We start from the raw sequence: 24,084 nt of genomic DNA on the forward strand, positions 1-24,084 counted from the left end.
TGAGAGTAATGGAGTAACTGCTGCTTTGAAGTTTGAGCTGCTCTAAACTTGTATGCATTGCTGCATTTCTGTGAGAAAAAGGCGGGGTTTTGTCCAGCAGTACTTTCCTACAGGAAGGAGGTGCAAAGAACATGCATTTATTACCTATTGTATATTAATGCTAAACTGGGAAAAAGCTTTTTCTACCATATTTTAAACAAACTTCATTACATGTGTTGTCAGTAATAGGTATTAGCCACATTCACTCAGTGTCTGCATGTGATGGTTTTTCTCTGCTGTCCAAAGCATCCTCAGTCCAAATATACCAAGATTGTAAGGAGCTATCTCATATAAAAATTTAATAATGAAACCCATTAACTTAAATTTCTTCATTTTAACCAACAGCAATTATTTTTATCTGTGTTGAAAAGTAGTCAGCTACTGGTTTACATACTCATAGCACTATCTTTGATTTTAATATTTCCTGTAAAAGGTGTGATCACAAGAGGACAGCTGGGCTTTGTGGAAATCATCCACCAGTACATTCGTTATGATGAGATACACGAGGCAATTAATGTCCTGAACACCATGAACTGGAACACGATGGGTCTTCAGTGTTATATATGCTTGAGTGCCATTGTCAATCACCTTCTTAAACAAAAGCTTACACCAGACAGAGAAGGTAAGGGAGTAATTGTATTTTTAATATATTTTTTGTGGTGTCTTTCTAACTCATATCTGGATTATGACAATATATTTATTGACTTTATAAAGAAGACAATAGTGAGAATCCAGGCAGTCAGACAGATTATGGTCCTCCATAATCAAATGTCATATATAGAAAAGACATTTCAATAAAATCTGGATCAGTGTGCTGATTGCATTTTAGTTCATTTGTATCAATAGTGATACTAAAATAATGCATATTTTAATATATATGTGATATAGGCATGACTTAATATGTATAGCAATATCTTTGATGTCCTGTATCTTTATTACATTACATAGTATACGTAGCAGACTAATGTTAGTTAATAGAGGAATTAAATGTTTGTTATATATTCGTACTGAGGCAGCATCAACTGAAGGAGGGATGTTTTCCTGCAACACGGACAAGAGATTTTAGTTTAGTTTTTAAGGTGCTTTTGAAGGGTCATTCTTTCATTACAAGATCCAAAGGCTTTGAATACACTATCCTCTGCTGCCTCCTTTAGGATTATAGCATTTGTCCTCCCTGTAATCTTCTGACCCCCTGCAGTAGTAGCTGGGTTCCCTCACAAGAAATGATGAATTTTAGGTTCAGCCTTGTCTCTGCTGAAGCCTGGTGTGATGCCTTCCTCTTGATTTGCTATCTATCTTGAAACTCAATAGACTTCAAGATTTGAAGTGCCTTGATTTAGTGAAGGTGTTATCCTCTAGACTAGCAGGCAGACAGCTGGGGACCAGGCATCTTTTGTGGCAGGAAAGAATACTTAGGATTCTGGTGTGTTTGATGATAGAAAAACTCCAAGGTGTCCTACATTGCTGCCAAGTCATCAGCTATTCCATTTAGGGGGATTTGATTTTGAAAAATCTCTGCATTGCAAACGTAGCACACCAATTCTAAAAAAAAACATGCTCTTAAAAGGACCCATGAAGAGGACTGGTTTTCAAACTCTTGTAAAAATATGCACATTATAAATAGATGTCTGTGTGCTTCCCCCCATGCAGTTCCCTGACACTGTTTACAGCAGACAGAATTTCATTCTGTCCAGGGGTTATTCTATATGAATATAACAAATTTGGCATGGTAATTTGTTTTCTTTTTTATTAGCAACACCCAGTGAGGCCTTTTATTTATAGTGATGGGCAGTTATCTTTGAGATCTTTATTCTGCCTTCAACATCAAGCTGGGCTATCTAATGAATCTATAACTGTGCTAGTAGTTATTCCATGTAGGTTGAAATATTTCAGAAGTGCAAAACATGCTGTCAAGAAAACAGCAATGGCAAGAGAGTATGGCTTGCTTTTGCAAAGGTATTGCCGTATTCAATTTTAATCTAAATTGACTGCTGCTTTGAAAAAAAATACCTTTAAAGTTCAACTTACAGTCTAGATTTAAGATAACACAAAACCTAGTTTACGAGCAGTTTGCTGTGTTCCTAGTGCAGTACTATAAACACATGTATAACCATCAAGCCTAATAAAATAAAATGTGACTATACTTGGACATAAAGAAATACGGAACCATTGTCGGTAAATACAGAAATGGCTTGTTCAAACCAATGTTAATAATATCAAATTGATGAAATTTGGTCTGCCTAGTAAGACAATGGGTTTTATTTTGCTTTTAAAACCCACACAAAGTTCTGATTAGCAGTTGGCACATTCAGTGTGAAAGGAGAACCCACATAGCAAATATATAGCAAATTCTCCTTATTCTGCCTATTAGGACTTGTACTGTAAGTTAATTCTCAAGCAGAAGTCATATAACATAAATATTACTGATCATTAAGTTTTCTTTCAGCTAAGCATGTGAGACACAAGTGTATACTGTGTATTTTATTGTATTATTTATAATTCTGTGTTGAAAATGTTGAAAACATGTAGAAAAACGCCTAAGAGCTGCAGCTATGGAATATAGTAGTCAGAAAATATTGAAGGCAGAGAGAATTGTGTAATAAAAGGGCTTTATTTTATTTATTACAAGAGAGGTAATTCTGTTACCCACCACTACACGCTTTGGGAGAGTCAACCCCTTAGGGTTTCTAGACCCCTTTTTTGTTGGCTAAAAGAGGTTTCTTGGACCTCATGGCCATCACAAGAAGGGTTCTGGCATCCACCGACCTAATACAATAATCCCTAAAAAACTGAACTTCCTTGCTGTTTGCCTAAGAGGACAAAGATGACTGAAGTAATTGAGAGTTGATCTCTACTGGACAGACTTGTTCAAACTGTATTACTCTTATGAGTCACTTTTAATTGCAAGTTGCTGGTGAGAACCTGATGTGTTGTAGACTTCTTCATCCTTTTGACAGCTTTTGTTGCTCAAAGTCATTGTCAACCCTGCCTCAAAGTGAGAGTTTATATGCACATGTGTGTTTGTACAGCCTGTCATATTTTAATTTCATCTATCCTAGAACAACATCACATTTTGTTAGTTCTTGAGGAATTTGAGTGACTGCAAACATGAACAACCTCTTGTAATTGAAACAGTTTCACTTGTTTCATCACTGGTGTGTTTGAACTCCACAGCACAGCTTGAGGCAAGCCTCGGAACCTTTTATGCTCCAACAAGACCCCTCTTGGATACAACTGTGCTGGAGTACAGGGACCCAATCAGCAAATATGCAAGAAGGTTCTTCCACCACCTGCTCAGGTGAATGACAGTTTCAATTTCTATCAACTTAAAATTAATTGCATATTTTAGTAACTACCTACTCCAATGTAGTTAAAATTTTCCAAGAGGACCACCCCGGAAGAATGCATTCATGCTTACTGTTTGTTTAACTTGCACTTTGGTTCTTTCAAGTATACTATTGCAGATAAAATGCTATTCAGAACTCTTCTATCATCAATACACTTAAAATGAATCACCCTTTCCCCTTTAGCTTGATAGAAAAAGGATAGCATGCTTCCAAGAGATTTGTATTCGCTAGCTGCTTACAGATTAGCTATTGAAACTGCACACAAACTTGGAGAAAACAGCAAGTTTAAATAGATGCTAAAATGCAAATGAACGGTCTGAGACATTTCTGTTTGCACCATTGAAGTCTGAGCATTTTGTTATTCTCATCCTCATTTCTGTTCTCATACAGAAATTCATATTGCAGCAATTTTCAGTGAATTTTCAATGCCATTAAAATAAGAGGAGAAAATGAAATGTTGCATTCATCTGTAAATTGCATAACATTAGAAGAGTCATAGTACCAATATCAACTTGAATTTAGTACGTTGGTTTATTGCTATATTTTTCCTTCATAATAAATTAATAACATAAACTTCAATTTGTTGTAAGTAGCAATATGCAGCAGTAAACTTGTTCGTGTCTTCAACTACAAATTCAACTGAAACATTTCCTCAGAGAATTATCCATTGGGAGAAAATAAGGAGAAATTACCTTCTGAATGATACAATGTTTGTAACACCTCACTGAGGAAAAGCATAGATGCACATGGTGAGAAGAATTGCGATGTGCTCTCTTTCTAGGATTCATCCAGATTATATACATTGTTTGCATATGCAAAGCTAGGAACTGCAAGTCACTTTGATAGTACAGTTTGTGTTGCTTTCAAATCTTAAAGAGAAATATTTTGTGCTGTCTTCTGCATTTTGAATCTGAATAGGATCGTCTTACTGCTAAACAGGTCCATTGCAATGAGGAATTCTAAGTAGAAGAATGCTCCAAATATCTGCATAATATGCACCAGCCTTTCACTGGCATTTTCTTAATAGATGTGGCCACAGTAGTGGGTACAAACTCTGCTTTTGCCTTTCTCCTGGAAACCAGCAGGGAAGATCTGTTGCTGCAATGGCCAACTGTAGTGGCTGTGGGCCAGTTGCCTGCAGAGGACAGATGTGGAAAGAATGCCTCAGAGATTGCTGAGAGGTGTAACTATAGTGCTTTTACATCTGCAAGAGAAAGGTGTATTCCCTCTGACTCACGATTTGCTTCTAAATGCTAGCAGGCATGCAGAGACATGGGGCCCTGGCTAAGCTTTCAGCCCTTGGGGCTGCTGAACACAGCTCTGAAACACTGACTCAATCCCCCTAGCAAACAAGAAGCTTCAGTGTCAGAATGCAGCCTGGACACTGTGGAGCACAGACAGGAGAGTCTTCCCGTGTCTTTTACCTCCACTATAAAGCAGCCCTTGAACAACCTACCGTTGTGGCAGCTTGTGGAACAACTGTGTGTTATTTTGCTGTTTCCCTGTTGTCAAAGGCTTTTGTATTCATCTGAATCAAAGTGATAGGATCATGTGATTGCTGCAGAACAGATGGTAATGCTTAAAGCTTATCTGCGAAGACATAATCTAAGTACAAAATGAAACATTCAAAAATGGGAGATTTATCTGATAGAAAGCAAGGAAATGCTGTCCAGAGCTGATCTGTATTGTATTAAAGTGGCTGTGCCTTAATTGGTGTTTATTTCCTTTTAGATGTTTTCTTAAGTGACTAGAGTGATTTGAATGTAGGCTAAGCAGGGAGTACTATGGATTTGCTGGAGAAATGGTAAAACATGGTTCTGGGTGACAGAATGTCATCTAGGCACAATGCAATGTCTGTGAGAATCATAGGGAGTCACAATGCTCACTAATTCTTTCAGGCATGCGGAAGTTGTAGCCGCTGCTACTACATCCGTCTGTGAGGAGCCAGCAAGGCAAGCCACTTCTGCCAGCCTGCATTTACAACTGTAGGTTCAGAACAGCAAGAAAAGTGAGGAGAGAATTAGCTCTTGCCTTTTCAGGTCACTATATTATGCCCATGAGGACACAGAAAATGGAGTAGTCCTCCTGCTACCTGTTTGTCAGGGACTGCAACTGTGTCTGGGTGTCAGGAACATCATTTTAAGTTAGCTATGTGCTCTATGCCTCAACCTTTGTTATTTGATTTATTTGCTTTTTACCCTTATTCATTTGGCATTAAATACTTGCAGGCTACTTACAAATAGTTAATGAATCTCTTCGGAGTTTAATTTGTGTTAACACAGATGTGTGTGCATGACCAAACAGGAAGATTTGAATGCAGATGCATTGTAAACTGTCAATGCCAACTTGATGCAGCACTAGAGAACGTTTGTTGCTCTCTTTGAGCATGACAAGACAAAAGCAAAGTGATCGCTTTGTATCCTGTTGCAGCAAGAAGTGGAGGAAACAGTGCTTCTTAAATTATGTGCACTGTAAGTATGGCTGATAGTAAAAAAATATTTCTTAGAATGGAGTAAGGCCTTCCACAATTTCTTTGGGTTTCAGAGAAAGCAAGCAGACAATGCACAGAAATTGAATCTATAGGATAAGAATCTAAAATACACAGGGTGAAACTCAGAAGTGGGGTAGGAAGAGTGAGGAAGGTGGGGTTAGCAGTACAGGTAGAAGACAAGGAATTGAGGATGAAGGACTGAAGGCAGGGATGGGGACATACAGAGTCCTGCAAAAAGGCAGAGTGGAAGTAGACAGCGAAATGGGGGAAGACAGTTCAGTATGTGTGTGGTGGGCTATAGAGGAAATGGGGACAAACAGAGGAGGTAAGGGATGAACATGAACAGGGAAGGGCGGAGTCTTTCATACAAGATTAAAACACTTAAATGTTTCTAGATCTAAATCTGAAAAATGTTCATATAAACAAAAGTTTTCACCACCCCCCCTCCAGCTTTCCTTTGAATGCCCCACCAATCTGCCTTAAGCCTTTTCTAGAAGGACCCGCTCTTGGGAGAGAAATATTAATTCATTCTACATGCTGAGACAATCTTTGACCTGCCTGCTGAGTCTGCCAAAAAGGTGCCAGTTATTGTTGTGCTTTTTAAGATGCGAGTGTCTGCATTTACTAGAATTGAGAAATACAGTTGCCTTTTCAGAAAGGCTATCCTCACCTAGCAATAATCACGTGTCAATGATTTTAATCTTTACTGTAGGCTGAAAGGTTGTATATCCAGTTGCAAATAACTGGAGACATCCATTTTCACACTGTCGGTGACATTACAGGCCAGCTATTTTTCCACCATCAAAGAGATCAGTTTCCAGAAAACACTGAATGCTGTGATGGTAGGTTTCCTCTTTTAGGTATTGGGCACTTTATAAGGAAGATGCTCCATCATTATTTGGCTGTATTGCAAGTATGAGTTAGAAAATGGTGCTGCAAACTGAGATGGGCCAGGAAACACTGACAGCATGATTGAAATGGATAGTAATTAGAAGGAAGGAAAATGCCTTGCAATGTATCTGATGCAGCCATACTATTTGTATCTGTCGTTATAAAAACTCAGTTCTTAAATGTGCAAACCATGCAGCATCTTCAGCTTTCACAAAAATAGAAGCTTAGAGCTTTGCAGGTATAGGCCCTGAATATAGACTATGGAATATCTCCAAAAAAAAGGCGTTCAGTATACAAAATTAAAATTAAAGGCCTCTTAATTATATGCCAGGGATCTATTACAACAGTATTTATGGAATGAATAATTATTTTTACTTTAAATTCTTATCTATAATTAAAAAATACAGGAACTGAATTATAAGTATAGAAATGCATCTTAGGTGTTCCTTGACACTTGAGTAGCACTCCAGTGTTTTATTATGATGTCACTGCTTATAATAGTATAATGCGTTATATCATTATGTAAAATGCTGAGCAGAGATGGATTTACTAGGAAGCCTTGGCGAGATGTAACCTTCTTGCCCCCACCCTTTTTTCGAGCACTGCTAAGTGTATTTGTGTAATGGGGGAGTGGCTGCACAACCTCCTGCCTGTGTATAGCAGCCGCATCTAGCCGTGTACAGAACATGGAATGGGATGGAATAGTTTTTCACTCATTAACCATGGCATCACTGACTCATGGCTTTGCTTCACTCTGATCAAGCATTCGTAAATTGTACTTGTCATATTTTCTAATGCATGAAATTATCTTGTTTGTTTGACACACACACAGGCGCAAACACACGTCTGCTCTGTTTTGTTCAAGTTTTCCTGTCTCTCTTAGAGAGGCAGTAATGTAGCATGAGCTGGAGGTAAAGGCTAGGCTGGAAAGTGAAGACTGAAATACTGCTCAAGGAGCTGTAGAATTAGAATGCAGCTAAAGCTCCATGTTTCTGCTGTGCTCTGTCCTCCTTTGTAATTCTGTTCTTGCATTTTGTGAATATGCAGTTTAAGGATCTTTTTGCCTTTTTTTCATATGGAAAAATACTAGGATTCAAAACTATTTGAACCTTTCCATCTGATAATTCCATTAGGAGAACATAATTTTTTTCCCCCAGTATTACAAATATGTTTCTCTACAAAACAAAGTTCTGTTGTAAATAACAAGATAGTGCATTTGCTCATTTGAAGAGCAAAGTGCAGCTCTGATCACATTTACTGGTAGAATTTTGGATGGATTCATGAAAGATTCTCCTTTGCCTGAATCCAAAAATGAAAACCTCCACCATATTTTTACTGTTACTATTTTTACTCCATCGCAGATCTTCTCAGGAGTGTTGTGTACTCTTCCCAGTGTTCAATGTAAGATTCTAGTGGTTAAATGCAAAGAAGAATTTAGCTACATGTTGGACAGAACATTCATAAAGTGGTATGACTTTGCACACAGAACTTGACGGAGCTCTTCTGTAAATAAATAGTCATAAAGGAGATGAGAAAGTAGGTGGTCATTAGCATCAGGGAACATCTCCTTCCAGCCAGTACTGATTTTTATGAATTACTTCACTCTTCGAGAGCTCTGAAGTGTACTGCTATACTACCTGACATGACGCCTTGACAAAGTCAGTTATGACTTAGGTTCAAGACAGCCTTTGAAAAGCTAAAATAAAGCTCTTTCACCCTGCAGGTACATCACTTATGCAGTACTAACTACCCCTTGGTAAGCAGGTTCCCATATCACTACACTGCAATCTGCAAAGTAGCTGTTCACTGTGAGTATTCCATCCTAAATAGGATCCTAAATCAAAGGTGAAAAAACACTTCAACTCCATAGGAATAGTTCCCAATCCCATCTGCTGCCAACTGTATGAAACTGAGGGACAGAGTGAGCAAAGAGCTTTTATGATCCTTTTTAAGAGCACCCTAAAAGTAGAATCTACAATTACATTGATACATAGTGTGTCACGAAATATGTATAGACATTAATGATGACATGGCTCAGGACTAAGAATGACTTTTATATTCATAAGGTAACTTATTAGGCATTAAATTATGCCTTCAGATAAAATGACCACTGATGTCAGTCAGTTTCTTTATGGTGACCAGATGAACAGAATTCATCTCTATGGGAGTAAGTTCAGTAGCAGCATTCTGACTAAAGTAGCACCTTCTGGAGAGAACTTTGAAAAGTCATTTTTTGTCATCTTCTAAAAACGATCAAAACCAAAGGTTTTCATATTACCACAGCACTGATAAATGAGAATTTCAATTGCTGTGATGGAACTGCACATGAAAAAGATCCCCTGGTCACGCTTCTTGATCTGTTTTAGAAACAAGAAATAAAGACATCTATTTAATGGAACTAGATTATTTTCTGCAGTTAAAGAGGTTAAGTATCACAGGAAAAGTTTAGAATATCTTTGTTTCACTCCTATGTTGCTGATGCTTTTTTTTCTCAAAACAGCTCCACAATAGATGTTTTGATGCCACAGGAATGGCTCCAGGATTTAATTCTCTACTGGTGATTATTCTATAAGAAATATTGAGCAAAATATTGGGGGCAGGGGAGAACAAATGGCATGATCTAATTGCTTGAGAATAAATATCCCATGAAGATAAACCACAAGAAATATCTGTGAGAGATTTTTGCAAGATTTTCTGCTGAACTTAATAGAAGACATTGCTTGAAGCCTGGGAAAAATAGCCACTCCCACACACTTAAGGCAGTCTCTGAGCTACTCTAATATGGAGCCATTTCCCACAGCCACCAACAGATGGCTGTTCAGTGGCCCAGAGTGCCAGAAGTCCCCCAGTTCTCTGCTGCATCCCCACCCATGGGACTGCACTAGAAAAAATGAACACAGAATAGCTACACTGGGCTAATGTTCTTTGTGCCAGGGCTATTCCCACATGCTGGTAAAGCTGACTTTGATATTGCTACTTTTAGAAGCTGAGCCCACATAGAGACCATTGTTTAGTTTTGTGGTGTTGTGTAACTGATAATCTGCCGTCCTAAAGTGTTTTCTTCCTGCTGTACCAGCTGTGCACTTCCCTGAAATCTGAGGGACTTTGGGCATATATCAAGTGCAGAAACAATGCAAATGTACCATATTCATAGACAAAACCTCAAGAATAAGTTCTTAACAACACAACTCCACCCTTGAGCAACTGCAGTAAGTCAGTCTCAGCTTTCCTTTGCAGGCGGTCAGTTACTCTTTCCCCGTCAACTCTACCTAGTCACTAATGGTTTCTCCTTCTGGAGTAACACTTAAAAATGTCTTCTTGAGGTTCTGACCAAGAACCTGAACGTAGGATGCTTTTTTTTTTCATGGTCTTTCAAGATTGATTCATGTCTCATCTCTTTACCAAGATAATTTTTATCCATTCATCTTGACAGTCTTCCCGAGCTCCACCATTACATTTCACTTTTCTGTGTATGGACCATGTGAGTGTATTCTGTCTTGAGCTCAGCTCGTCAAATTAGAACAGAACATGTCTTGGCAATCTGTAATCCATTTGCTGTCTGCAAAAAATTCCTCCCTAAAGAGTTTTGTCTTTCTCCCTTTTCTCTCACTTTCATCTAGTACCCTCCAGGAAGAGCTAATTGAACAGTCAGGCAGCCCTAGGCCTCCTGTCTTCAAATGCAGAGCTCACTTCTATTGTTCTTCAGAACCAAAAAGCCTACTAAGGAAAGGATACCATAAGCAAAATCTAGAATAGAAGTCAGCAATAGTCAATTGTCCAATACCTGGATATATTTTCTTACGGATGCACCTCACCTCTCCTGACTTAATAATGTAGAATTTAGATATCCTACATACTCATCTGGGCTTCCTCTGTAGTTGGTATAAAGACGTGGGCACCCAAAGGATGAGTAATCTCATTGAAGGGAGATGTCTAAGATAAGCATGAAGAATCAAATGTCAGTGCCTATCCTATCAATTAACTATAAAGGGAGCTTACCTCATTAGCCTAAATTAGCCATGTAAAGGTGAGCTGTTTGAAGATAAATGGAATGATTTGCACCACAAATGTCTAGCTCCTGTATCACATTATTACTGGCCAGTTAACTGATTTTAGATGCCCAGATAGATTTTCTGCAGTAGGAGAAAGGCACCAAGACTAGAGAAGATATATGAAGAAATGTTTAGAGAAGGACACAAAAAGCAGGCAAGCATGCAGATGTCCCAAAATCCCCTTTTGACCAGTCGGCTAGGATAGGAGAGGATGTTGATGTTTCTTAGTTTGCACTAATAAGTGTTGAAGTATCAATAAAAGACGTTAAACTATAGATAGATAAAGAGTAATGTATGACGAAATTAATCCAGAATTTCTAAAGGTAGTCAGGCATAAAATAGCTGAAATGCACATTGTGGTGTATAACCTCTTATTTAGAATAACCTTAACGTCCGAGACAGGCACATGTAAATTTGATGTCAATTTTTAAAACACAGTCTGGAGAAACCTTGAAGAACTGTAGCCCTGTAATTCCAGTGAAATTAGTAGAAACTATATTAAAAAAAAATTGTGAACATACAGTCAAATACTTTGTATTCAGACAGCAGGATTTCTGTAAAAGTAAGTCATGTCTCAAAACTCTGAATTCTTTGATGTCAGTAATGGATATCCAGTTGCTACTGATGAAAGTTTGACCATTGAAGACCTTTTTGGTCACCAAAATGTTTTACCGAAAGTAAGCTGCCACAGTATAAGAAAAGCTCCTCTTTCATAGATAAGTAATTCATTAAAAGGTAAGAAACAGAGTAAGAGTAAATGGTCAGTTGTCAATGGAGGTCACCAATGGAAATTAACAGTTTAACAGATCTATACTCATAAATAGCCTGGTAAAGGAGCAGATAATGAGATGCCAACATTTGCTGATTATACCAAATTATTAAGACTAGTAAAGATAATGTCTGCTGTGAAGAACAGCAAAAGGTCTTCACAGGACTCAGTGATATAGTGTCAGAAATGAAGATAAAGTTAAATGTAAATAAATTTGAAGTGAAGCATACGGCAGAGATGACTCCTAAATACATGTATAAAATTATGAGGTCTGAGTTCACCATTATTCTGGAAGAATAATTCAGTCTTACAACTCCACAGCTGTAGAATAGTCAGTTCAGTGCTCAGCACAAATACAAAAAGTAAATTGGATTCCAGGAATTCTAGAAAAGGAATAGACTACGAAACAGTTGTGAACTTCAGTTCACGTGAATATTGTGTGTAGTTTTAGGGTCCCATAATCTGTAAAAGGGTGTAGTAGAACTCAAAAAGCTTTAAGAAGGGCAGCCAAGATGATTGAAGTTGTGAAACAGCTTTTGTGAAAGGAATGACTCTATGATCTAGAACTCCTCAACCTATAGAGGAAACAGCTGAGATAGATGTCTGTTAAATTGTGGGTGTTGGGGAGAAAGAGCACGGTAAGTGGCTGCTCACTACTTTTTCTAATACAAAAACCAGGGGTCATCAAGTGAAGCTAAAAAGTGGTGGTTTCAAAATATAGTGTTTCTTCACGTAACTCATAATTAAAATATTATTCTCCTTGCCACAGAATATTGTGGATGATAAACCTGTATATGAGTAGAAAGGTGAGGTTCAGGAAAGAGAAATTCACTGGGGAATACCAACACAGAAACCACCTCTGGCTCAGTGAATCCCTGAACCACAAATTGTTAGAGACCAGGAGACTACTTAGGAAAGTGTCACCATGTGCTTGCCCTGTTCTTGCATTCTTTCCTACACATCTAGCTGTTAGCAGGGTATTAGTTTAGATGTTAGACTGGGTCTGAGGAAGTGGTCATTCTTACACTTAATGTTCTTGTACATGATACTGTGCAGAAGAAGCATAAAATACTCATTAGTTTTCCATTGGCTACCTCAAAAATGGACCAAAATTCATATGAATAAAGTTTTAGAGAATTTTTTGTGTGGCTCTCCTGTGGCTTTATTTGCTGTAATGGAGTTCTTATGTGTGGAAATTTTATGTGCATTATCACTACATTATTTTGTTATAAAGAAATAATATCCTCTATTGACAAACCGAGATAGAAAACATAAATATACTTTAATGGACCTGTAACTCAACAAGTGATAAAAAATTTGGCCCTGCACCATGACTTTGTAATTAGATGTTTATCTTTAGGCAATCAGCTTTAGAAAATATTGAGGTAATGCATTTTCTCTGAGAAGTCTTTGCACTGAAAAACCACATCTTATCCAGTGTCAGGCATGAGGGAGAACTGGCCCTGTACCCCATGGAAGCTCAAGGAGGAGAAGGGCCTGATCATCTTTAATACCAAATTTCCATCTGCTGCAGTTTGGAATTGCAGAGATATCACACATATACAATAGGGATTTATTATAGAGGCAGCAACTCATCCTTAACCATAGCAATGATACTGGGCCTGTGTTATAGAGCTGTCTTTAGTGTGTAGACATGCTGATATGTTTGTTCAATAAAATCCAGCTTTCAAGACATACTGTTAAGTTTACATGATCACCAGAGTGAGAGGGATAAAGCTGGAAAAGAAGAAAAGCAGAAGTGAATTAATGCAGTAAAGGCTAGGATTTACCAGGCAGGGTTGAGTAAAATAAATGTGAAACAACAGGTGTCACTGACTCTTATCAGGATTTTTAATTAACATCTGTTTTTAGCCCAGAGTACTTTGGAAGAGTATGTTGGAGTGTGTCTGTATTTAAAGATAAAGATTGACTATTGAGAAGTTACTAAGTCGTAAGAGGTTGGGGAAACAGAGAGGTTTGGGACTGTAGGGAGGCTGTGTTGGCTGGATGGATGTTAGTTACAGCTTAGAGAAACCAGAAGGAAAGCCACTACGAAAAAATTGCAAGGTAGAGAAATATCACTATGGCAACAAAATATATTCTCTTGAAGGAAAAAGAGTATGAAAAAGGAAATGTAAGATCTTGATGTATTTATTTCTCTTCAGGAACTTTAAGTAAAATGCCAGTATTTCAGCACTTGCTATAAAATGCAGGATATGTGGCTGACTAATACTATAGTTTATATATAAAAGGTTACATAACAATCTGTCTTCAGAATTTACCAAAATTTTACTCTAAAATAGTTCCTTGAAGGTTAATATAATTTCAGGTTTGTCGTTCCAAGGATGTACTGAAATTACACCATCTATACCTGACTTCATTACACATCAATGTTTTTCATGTGCAATATATAAGATCCTAAGCGCTGGACTGAGTTTTTTTCAAATGGGCTCTAAAGCTGTATTCTGAAATAATGCTGTATGTCTAAATCATGGTGTTATGTTCGACAGCTGATTGAAAACCAATCTGTCCCCTTTTAAGTCAACTACTTAACAACATAGGCACATACTTTTTACATTCTTTGGCCTGATAATCTGTAATTATTCTGGCTCAGAATTCCATTGAAAGGGGTTGCAGACTCATTTTACAGATGTCATTCTTTATTTTAATATTGTCTAATTTAAAAGGAAAATATTTCAGATAATAACAACATATTTTGAGGAAAAAAAACAGCATGAAAACCATTTCTGTTCCAAAATTGCTGATATGAGAACTTATGGGAAACAGTTCCTTTTATGAATAATTATTATTATTGTGTTTAAGAAATGGGCAAGATGCCTAGAAATTGAATGAAAGAATGAGCTATTAAATTGAAATATTAAATGAAATAACTGAATTAAAAGTGATCATGTAAACCCTGCAGTAAATGTTGGGAGCTGTAGCTGATTGAACATATTTTCATCATCTGTTTTGTATGCTTAAATACAATTGCTTGATGTAAGTAAACACTTGATTGATATTCTGAATACTTTAAAATCTACATATGCATCACAGAATACTGAACAATTAAAACTTAATTTCAGTGTAGTTTGATTACATGTAAATTATTTCAATATTCATTTTTTCCTGTTCTATTTGCTCAGTGCATATTTAATATTCACTTTTTGAATGCATATCACCCTTGATTGGACTGTGAGATGAGGAAGACTCTGAAATTTCTTCCATTATTGCCTCATAAATATTATTTGTGCCACAGCTCTTCCCCTGCAGATTATTTGCTAAATGTTGTGTACCCTTATTGAAGACAAGGAAAAAAACTGCTGCAGTCCTCCTTTATCAGCCCAGCACAAGGAATTTGCTTACATGGTCGATGGGCATGTCTAAGAAGGCGTGTTGGTTGTAACTAGTCCCTAAAGAAATGTTTCCATCTTCTCTGCACTACATTTCTCTCTTGCTTGCATGAGCTCTCTCTCCCTTTCCTTTCTCCTCCCTCCTCATTATTTTTTTTTTCTGGTTCCTGAACTTCCTATGAGACATTTTAATATTATAGGTAAGTATCACAAATGTTTTCAAGTTGACCATTTTTGGCCTGAAAAATGTATCTCTGTTGTTTAAGTGACCATATTTAATTTAGGTGTTGTGGAATGAAGATGACGAAATTCTACCTTTTGATATATTCATAGAACCTCTCATAAAAATTGAAGCGGCTTCATTTCCCTTCTCCACTGGCACATCCGTGCACATTGTTTTGATTTATAGTATTTAAAATCCCCTTCTTTCTGAACATCCAACAGGAGAAAATCCTGGGCATTTAACTCTCTTTTTATTTATACCAGTGAAAAGAATAGCCTCTCTGAATTTAACAGTTAGCGTTACATTTTTTTTTATTACTTACATATTTTATTTTAAAACAAAATCATTTCCTGGCATCTTTTCAAGGCACATTCTCAAAATACAAGCAGGCCGCAAGTCTGCCACTCCATCATGGAAGGCAGGTCTGGATCCTTCTCTGCCTCGACTATTTTTGACCCACATGACATTTGTCATATCAGTTACATTTCCTTTTTTGTTTCCTTGTCCATACAACAGATGTACTAATAGCCATCTTTTAAAATTTTTGTAGGATATGTAGAAAGGTTGCATAAATGCATATAATAACTATTATTTTATTATATGAGATTTTTAACTTAATATTGTGTGTGCTAAACAGCTTGCAGGGAAATGTTTTCCTGTCTGTCCTATATAGTTAATCGCAGTTAGAGAGTTTTAATCTTGAAGGTCATATTTCTGTTGGTTGTCACTTTGACCAAACAAGTGGCTGAACTTCATGGTTTACAGGCAGATTTCCTTATCTCTCTTATTCAAGAGACATGTAAGTGTTGATTGCTGGAGTTATTGTGAAGCAAACAGTAAGTGACAAGGTGGAGGGAGGGGTGGCAAGACACTCACTTCAAGACCAGTACCCTGTAGATGACATTGTAGAAAGCAAATATTGCACCTTGTAATTGTAGCGCAAGAACAAAAGAGAGCCTGTTTTGCTTGGGCTTTTTTTTTGTTTATTTGAGGAGCTGATAACTGTAAGTGAAGTGTGCTAGCAGTAGCAAGAGGTCTTCCCATGACAAAACACTTATAAACCAGGCTTTATTAGCTTGAGGTCTCTCTCATGCTGTACAGGACTCTCTGTAATTGTTCTTGTAGAATAAAAACAGCACAACTTCCATGCTAAAGAGACTCAAAATGACAAGTATCTTCTAGTAAAGATAGTTAAAAAAATCTTGGACATTCTTGACTGATTTAATACTGTTTGCCTAAATAATGCAAACTTGTCACTTTTGTTTGGAACCTCCAACTTGTTTTAAAGCAATTCAATTTATAATAATTTATGAAGTATCTGTGATTGTTATTTCCAGCTTTCTTCGTTTGAGAAGAGCATTTCTTGGATAGTCTTTTTTTTCCCCCTTTTTTTTCCTCAATACAGTTCTGAAAATAATGAGCTAACTTCACAGTTTTATGAATAGGGGCCATAATAAGACTGAAGTATGTAGGTTGATTAGAGGAAAAAAAATTGAAATCTTTGTGGAACAGCAAAGAACTGACAGCTTTAAGGCCATGATTCCATTCTGCAGGTCAATCAAATGAAAAAGTTACTTTACATTTTTTGGTTGCAGGCATTTTTGCCTTGGCTGAAGCAAATGTCATTCAAAAACTCTGAGTAGTTATAAGTTTGGAAAAACAGAATATTGATGCAGACATTCTTATTAGCTAGTTGTACAGCCGGTTTCTGTTCAGCGTCCAATTTCCCCTCTAAGTACTAAGAATGTATATTTAATCTATAATTGAAAAGAAAAATGTTCCTGAAAAAGATATACATGATAGCTATTCAAGATACACATATTCTAACGTGTACTTATTTGTCTTATTTAAAGCATAGTTTCAGAAGCAGCATTGCATCACAACGTATTTTAATGGTAAATCCTTCAGAGAAAGCATGTTGAAAAGCTTCAGATCCATAAATGTGCATGATGAAGCGGTGATGCATTGCCTGTTCCCTAACGATCAAGAGGTTAACCTTAAGTCATGTCTTCCCCTCCCTTAAACAGGTTCTGTGAGGAGGGCTGCAAATTAGTGCTTGGAAGGCACAGCAGGAAGATTAGCTTTAGGGTGGAAAGGACTCCCCACTCCAGCTCTTAGGAACCTCACCTGGAGAGTGCATTTCCTTTTCTACTTAAGCTAACATATTATGACTTCTTGTAAGGAGTGTTATTCCTTGAGGAAAAGTTCTTGCTGGCACTCTCTTGCAATTTGCTGAATCATTCCACGTGTGCGGTAGAAGAGAAGAGAGCAATAAGGTTGTGGCAAGATGGAAGCAGAAACACGTTTATACTTCGGTCAGAAATGGAAATCCCAGTATGAATCACATATGGGACTCCTTCACTCACCAAGGCGAAGGAGGTTTTCTGTGTTTCCTCTGTCCTCCCAGTGGCCTGAAGAAGAGACACAGCATTGCTCACAGTTTCCTAAGATATCCTCAAGATACGGAACTGTGTAAATACCGGCATCCATATGATGCTGTCACACAATATTCATTGGGAAGCACAAACTAGAACTTTCTAACACTGAGTAATCACAATTCTGCTTTTTCCCTGTTGGAGGAAAAAAGTCTTCTCCTTCCCAAACTTCAAACCTCTACAACTGATCTATTGTTGAAATTGTTAACAGGTGAAGAAGGGGAAACTTCACCATTAATGGAGAAAACATAGAAATCACTCTATAAGGAATCATTTATTTCACAACTGAAGTAAAATTGGAGTATTTTGTTGTTTTGCATATCTAAAAATAATTGCAGGTGTTTTTAAACAGTTTAAAACATGCACTAGAAAAAAATGTGTACAAACAGAATAACTTTCTCCAAGTACAGTGATTGTCACATAGTGGTTATCTATATCTAGTATAAGAGAGTTATTAGCCCAATGCAGAACTTCCTGTTGTGATTAGCGTTTTCCACTGCAATATTGTATTTTTTCTCAGAAACCTTCTGATCGGTGGCTTGTTTCCTCCTGCTTCTGTGGAATACTCAAGGATTGCAAACGAGGATATATGCAGCTTTCCACAGTATCTCCATCCCATGTAGATATTTGCTGTAATTGCCAGGAGATGGTGTATGATGTATATAGGCAGGAGGAAGGTAGAAGTCTGAGTCATTACAAATGTAAGGAGCTGTTGTTCAGCAGTGCCTCAACTCACCAAAGTAATGGTCTCAGTATGCCATGATACAGCCCTCCTAGTAATGTTAATGGTAAAGATGAAGTTCCACATCCACACTGCTCCCTTCCTATTCTACTACATCTCTAGGTGATACTCAGGTGATGCCTTCTAGAGCAAATTTAGAGGTAACTTTTGCTTGTAAATTTTGCTCTTTTTCCCCTTGTTTTACCTCATTGACACAATCTCCCTCACCACAGGATCTTCAGAAAACTCTCAGGAGTCTGTGCTACTACTGGGCTGAGGGAGTTAGAAGGCATGGCATTGTCACCCTTTTATTTTTTGAGTCCGTGGGAATTCATGACTATTTAGCATGACTTGACTGGATTATCATCTTTAGAGATTTATGTTGAGGGGTCTGTGAGGACAAAATTCAATGCAAACTTCTACAAGGACCTCTAAAGTCCTGTGAGATTTGGGATTAGCCTTTTCTGTAGGGGATTTTGAGGTTCCTACCAATGTTATTTGGCCTATCTATCTATGTTGTGTCTGGTATCTTTTGATTTGTTATGAGATACAGTACTTTCAGCTCTCTTCAGATTCAACTAGATCTGATAGGACTCAATAATGAACATACCACTTGCTGATGTTTTTAAACAATGAAGAAGGTTAAGGGTAATCACTGCTCTACCTCATAGTTCCACAATCTAAATATGAGTGTATCAAGTTTCCCCAGTAAAGCTTTGGCATCACTTTTGATGAGAATTGAAGGACTTTATCTGCCCGTTAAAAAAATTTGATGCCGGTCTTAAATTATCCTCAGCAAGTGACATGTTTCCTTTTTCTTGCAGGTATCAGAGATTTGAAAAAGCATTTCTGCTAGCTGTTGACATAGGTGCTCGGGACCTGTTTATGGTGAGTCATTTCTGGAGACAGAGGCAGCTGTCAGGATATTAGTTGTCAGCTTTTATGCACGTTAAAATGGATCCATGTCATTTGCAGTCTTAGACGCATACTGAAGACAGAACTCTTCTACCTGGTTTTTGCCCTTTGCCATCATGAAACTTGTCAATAGGAACTGTGTATCTTTAAAGTCATTGGTGCTTTCCCTAGCATAGCCTGAAGGCTATTCTTTATTTTCTAGGAATTAATGTATATGTTTTTGAACTTTCCCCTTCTTCATCTGTCCTGATGTGGGTGAATGTCATCTTTCACTCTAATAAGCTTATACATTTCTAATCCGTTCCTTTAAGAAGTGCAACTGCTGAGTCCTGGACACAAGAGCTGGCCATATCCTGGGGATCCTGAATGCTCTTAGTTTGTCTCTTAGGGTTTTGTGAAAAGTGACAAATTATGAACGCTTCTACAGGTACTTTTAAAACAACAAAGCTCAGCAGCATCAACCCTAGGGTTTTTACATTTCATGCACTCTCTGCCCCCTCCCATTTAATTAGCTACAAAAGTAAAATTAACTAGCTCTTAAAAGGTCCTCTGTGTGAGCTCTGCAGGAGGCTCTTGTTTTATAAGATCTTGCACCACAATGTCACAGTGAGGTCAGATGGACAAAGCCAATCGTGCTTTCCTAGTCTCTCAGCATGTTGCTGCTCCACAGCTGATTTCATTGTTTTCAAAGAAACAATAGGAAAGGGGCTTGTTGAAAAAAAGGCCCTTTGAAACGATTCTTTGCTTGACTCTTTTGCATAATGAAGACATTCTGTTGTTTAAATTAAGCTTTGACACTAGATGTTAATATCATTTATCCCATTAAGTCACTTGCCCTGCTAGTTTGATCTTGATATTTAAATTGTATGTTAAATTACACAATTAACTCCTGCTTTTACGGGTTATGAAAATTCCCTTCTAATTATATAAAAAGTTGTGTGAACCTTTTGATGTTTTTTTCACGGCTCTAATCATCTGGCTTGTTCCATCTAATTAGAAAGATGTGAATACTGTGATAAACTTTTCTAAGTGTGCATCAAAAGAATGTGATGGAAATGTCAGACATTTAGGAAATTCATTACATGTTTTATGTTTACTCTCCTTGATTTTTCCTCTTTTTAGCCCATCTTTTTCCTTTTCTCTTTTGATTGAATGTAACTTCTTCAATACAAATTTTATACCTAATCAAGATAAGCCACATAGAAGATTCAGACTGTAACGTGTCTGTGCAGGCTGCAGCTTTTTTTCAGGGGCTCTCCCATCACCCAGATAACAAATTCTCCCTGAGTAATTTCAGCCATGCTGGCAGAACAAATGACCTAGCATTTGGCCTGCCACCTCAAGGGCCCTCTCTCATGTGGCTGAGAGGATTTCCTATGTGATCTTTTTCTATTTCCTTCCCTCCACTGACAACAGAACTGAGGAAGCACCTCTGTCCCAGGGTGGGGAACACTAGTGTTGGGTCAAGAGATGGGTGCAAAGCTGCTAGCAAGAGGGAGGGACTGTCAGTACTTTGCTGACAAGTGGTAACCTGTCCTTCTCTCAACAAAAAGGTTCTCCATCTTTCTTCAAGAGTTTCAATGTTCACAGAGAAATTAGCTCCATCCTTTCCTACCCTTCTTTGTTTTCCCTTTCCTCTTTCAAAGCTTATTCTCCATTTCCCATCTCACCAATGCTCTTAAACATAAATATATATTTCGCCTAGTGCCTCCTGGCTTACGCTGCTGTGAGATCAAAAAATAATTCTATATCATCCTTGTTCTTCTTGCATTACCTTTGAGATTCCTCATAGTGTCCCCTAAATTATACAACAAGCAGCACACACCTGCCTCTTTGAATCCTCTTGCTACCTCACTGACTCCTCTGGGGAAATGTCCTTTTGCTAATTCTTCTAAATAAGGTACTAATGAACGAGTTTTTCAATAAGCTAACAACAGCACTGCTGCTAGACTACTAAGTACAGGACTCAAGAAGTTTAAAGGTGCATGAGTCATAAAAAGTATTTGTTTGTGCTACAGTAATTTCTAGGGAATTGGGCTTTATTGCACTAAATACTGTGTAAAAATTAGATTACCTGTTCCCCAAAAGCTTACAGTTCTTCTTGGTATTAGTATAACAGTACTATCACTCAGAAGGGTTTGTGCATCCTTCACTTCTGCTTCACACTGAATAATTTGTATGTATTATTTATATTGGTTAAAATGCAGTTTATAACATACAACATGACCCTACCTATATTTAAAGCATTTATAATTGTGTACAGTACAAGTAACTAATGTATAGGTCAATTATTTGTCCTGTTGTTTTACAGACCAAGCGAATCCATTTGCAAAACCTCAGATGGTTCTAAGAGTCATGCCACCTTATTCCCAGTTAATTTAATAGGATTTCAAGAAGAAATAGTAGACTATCTGATGACATAAGCAAAATGAGAAAGAAAAGAATCTAATTATTAAGGGGGAATGGAGAAGCAACAAAAAAAAAAAAGGATAGAGAGCAGCAGATATAACAAAGGCTGAGAAGGATCCAAACATTGAATACCCATCTTCTGAGACTTCTGAAGAAACGTCCTATGTCTTGGAGAATTTATCCTGAGCATCTCTTTCACCTAACAGGGCTCTGCAGCATTCCTGTTATTTGTTTTGAGATTGCAAATAAATAGGAAAGAATGCTATTTGAGGGCTAATTTCTTTCAAAGAAATGAAAAGGAAAAAAAAAGGCTTAAAAGTTGGGTAGCTATAGCGTCACTAGTATGATGCCATAACAAGACATGCATACACTGCTGTGTCTCTCCATAAGTTTTGCCCTCACGTCACATCTAAGTCCATCAATTATTATCATCTCCTACGAAGTTCAATAAAAAAATAAAACTGAAAAGGACATATTGTGAACAACAGCTACATTTATTGGACAGTGACTGATCCAGTCTGTGACAGAAAAGATCAAGCAATAGAAGGGTTGTTAGCTTGAAAACCTTTTGTAGTATGCTTCAGTGCTCAGCTGCTGGAAATTCAAAAGGCCATCCCACGTACCAAAGGTAGCAAAAAATGCAAGGAAAAGACACTTTAATAAAACTGTCAGACCTTGGGTGATGCGCTGATGAGGAAAGTGCATGTTTCGAAGAAACGTTGGAATTCTGCCCAGAAATATCCTATAGACAAATGCACATCAGTGTTTCAAATGACTTCTGCTCACCTAGGGCCAGCTCTGTGAGTCACAAAAATAAGGGTAAAAAGGAAGTAGTCCAGAAAGTAATCAAATTGTTAAATGGTAAAATACAGCCCTTTCAGCAAACTCATAATAAGCAGCTGAAAATTGTTTGTATTGTCACCATTGTTTTTGAGACAGTCATGATCTTTGGACAGGTAAATTCTTAAGATAATTGTGTGAAAAAAATCTGTAATGATTATTGAGCTAATTTAATTCTTTTTTTTTTTTGTCATTCTTTAAGGCATCCCATATTCCAGTGTTTCTTCTTGATTATTTTCTAGTTTTGTTCTACTCAGAGAGTTAAAAATTCTTAGAAAAATCCAATTTTGCTGGCTTATTTGAGCGAGGAGCACCCAAATTTGATCTGAAATGATCTCATTAAGAGTTTTCATGTATGTAGCCTTTTCTTTCTAAAGCTTGTTTAGATATAGAGAAAAGAGCTACTTTCTTTTTTTAAAATTCTTTATGACGGCAACTTGAGGAACCACAAATAAAGCCACTTACCAGCCTGCTATATCTTTGTTTCTTACAAGGCACTTATTAGCTATGGATATGTAGCATCTTTACATTTCTTTACTCAAAAATGCACAAAACCAAGATCTGAAAGTAACAGATGTTTTGATACACACGGCATGCGGAACCTCTTAGCTGAAAGAACTTCGTCATTTTCTCCAGTTGTTTCCATCCCCTCCCAAGTTTATTATTCAAAATTGCATTGAACTATACAATACTTCTTTTGGTTTAAATTACACAAAGACAGTCATTAAGCATAGTCAGAACATATTTTAAATTAGTCTACACAGTCTGCCTATACCTTCAAATGTTTGTAAGTTCAGACTTGTTCAAAGAGCCCTTAGGTTTTCTATTGTTATCTAAATTAGCTGACAATATCTACTGTTCAATCTTCGTAGAAATCATACCTTGGTACTCAGACCCTTTTCTCCTGACAACCGTGTTAGACCTACAAGGAGAGAAAGTACTGAGTTCGCAACAAGTTCATAGCTTATTACTTTGCTGCAAGACCCTTGCACATTTTTAAGTCACACCTGTGTTTGTAATTAAAAAAATATTGCTATGTCCTGCAGGCTGTTGAGATCCTCAAAGTCAGTACCAGATTTTCCAATGTAATCAGTCTCAGTTTCCCTGACATTCTCTGTTTGCTTCTTATTTTTGTTTTAATTTCCTAATTAGTGTTATTAAATAGGAGGATAATAAAAGCACCATCATTTTCTTCTAAAACAATTAGACTCACTTTTTTCATCCTAGCTTGTCTTTCTAGAGTAAGGTCCCTTTTTCCTGTAGGAGTTTCTGTCATATTGATGATGTGATTTAAAGCAGCCCTGCAGAGAAGGTCATGGGGTGCTGGTTGATGAGAAGCTTGACACAAGCCGGCAATGTGCGCTCGCAGCCCAGAAGGCCAACCGTATTCTGGGCTGCATCAAGTAAAGGGAGGCCAGTAGGGTAGGGGAGGTGATTCTGCCTCTCTATTCCTCTCTTGTGAGACCCCACCTGGAGTATTGTGTCCAGTTCTGGAACCTTCAACCTAAGAAGGATATTGAGCTGTTGGAATGTTTCCAGGGCAGGGCTACAAAGATGGTCAGAGGGCTGGAGCACCTCCCATACAAAGACAGGCTGAGAGAG

At 37.5% G+C, this 24,084-nt stretch overlaps 1 protein-coding gene across 15 annotated transcripts in view; it reads left to right on the forward strand.

Annotated features, from left to right (window-relative positions):
* WDPCP (WD repeat containing planar cell polarity effector) overlaps nt 1-24,084 on the forward strand; it is a 164,706-nt gene that overhangs the window by 94,300 nt on the left and 46,322 nt on the right. For all 15 annotated transcript variants that reach the window (XR_008449200.1, XR_008449201.1, XR_008449202.1 and 12 more), the window contains 3 exons: nt 473-661; nt 3,214-3,337; nt 19,143-19,206. Coding sequence is in view for 10 of the 15 variants with exons in the window: in XM_054063066.1 (XP_053919041.1) it covers nt 473-661; nt 3,214-3,337; nt 19,143-19,206 (377 nt within the window). In the remaining 5 variants the exon portion in view is untranslated. The remainder of the gene's footprint in view (nt 1-472; nt 662-3,213; nt 3,338-19,142; nt 19,207-24,084) is intronic.

Source organism: Cuculus canorus, chromosome 3 (assembly GCF_017976375.1).
Source record: "Cuculus canorus isolate bCucCan1 chromosome 3, bCucCan1.pri, whole genome shotgun sequence".
Taxonomy (NCBI): Eukaryota; Metazoa; Chordata; class Aves; order Cuculiformes; family Cuculidae; genus Cuculus; species Cuculus canorus.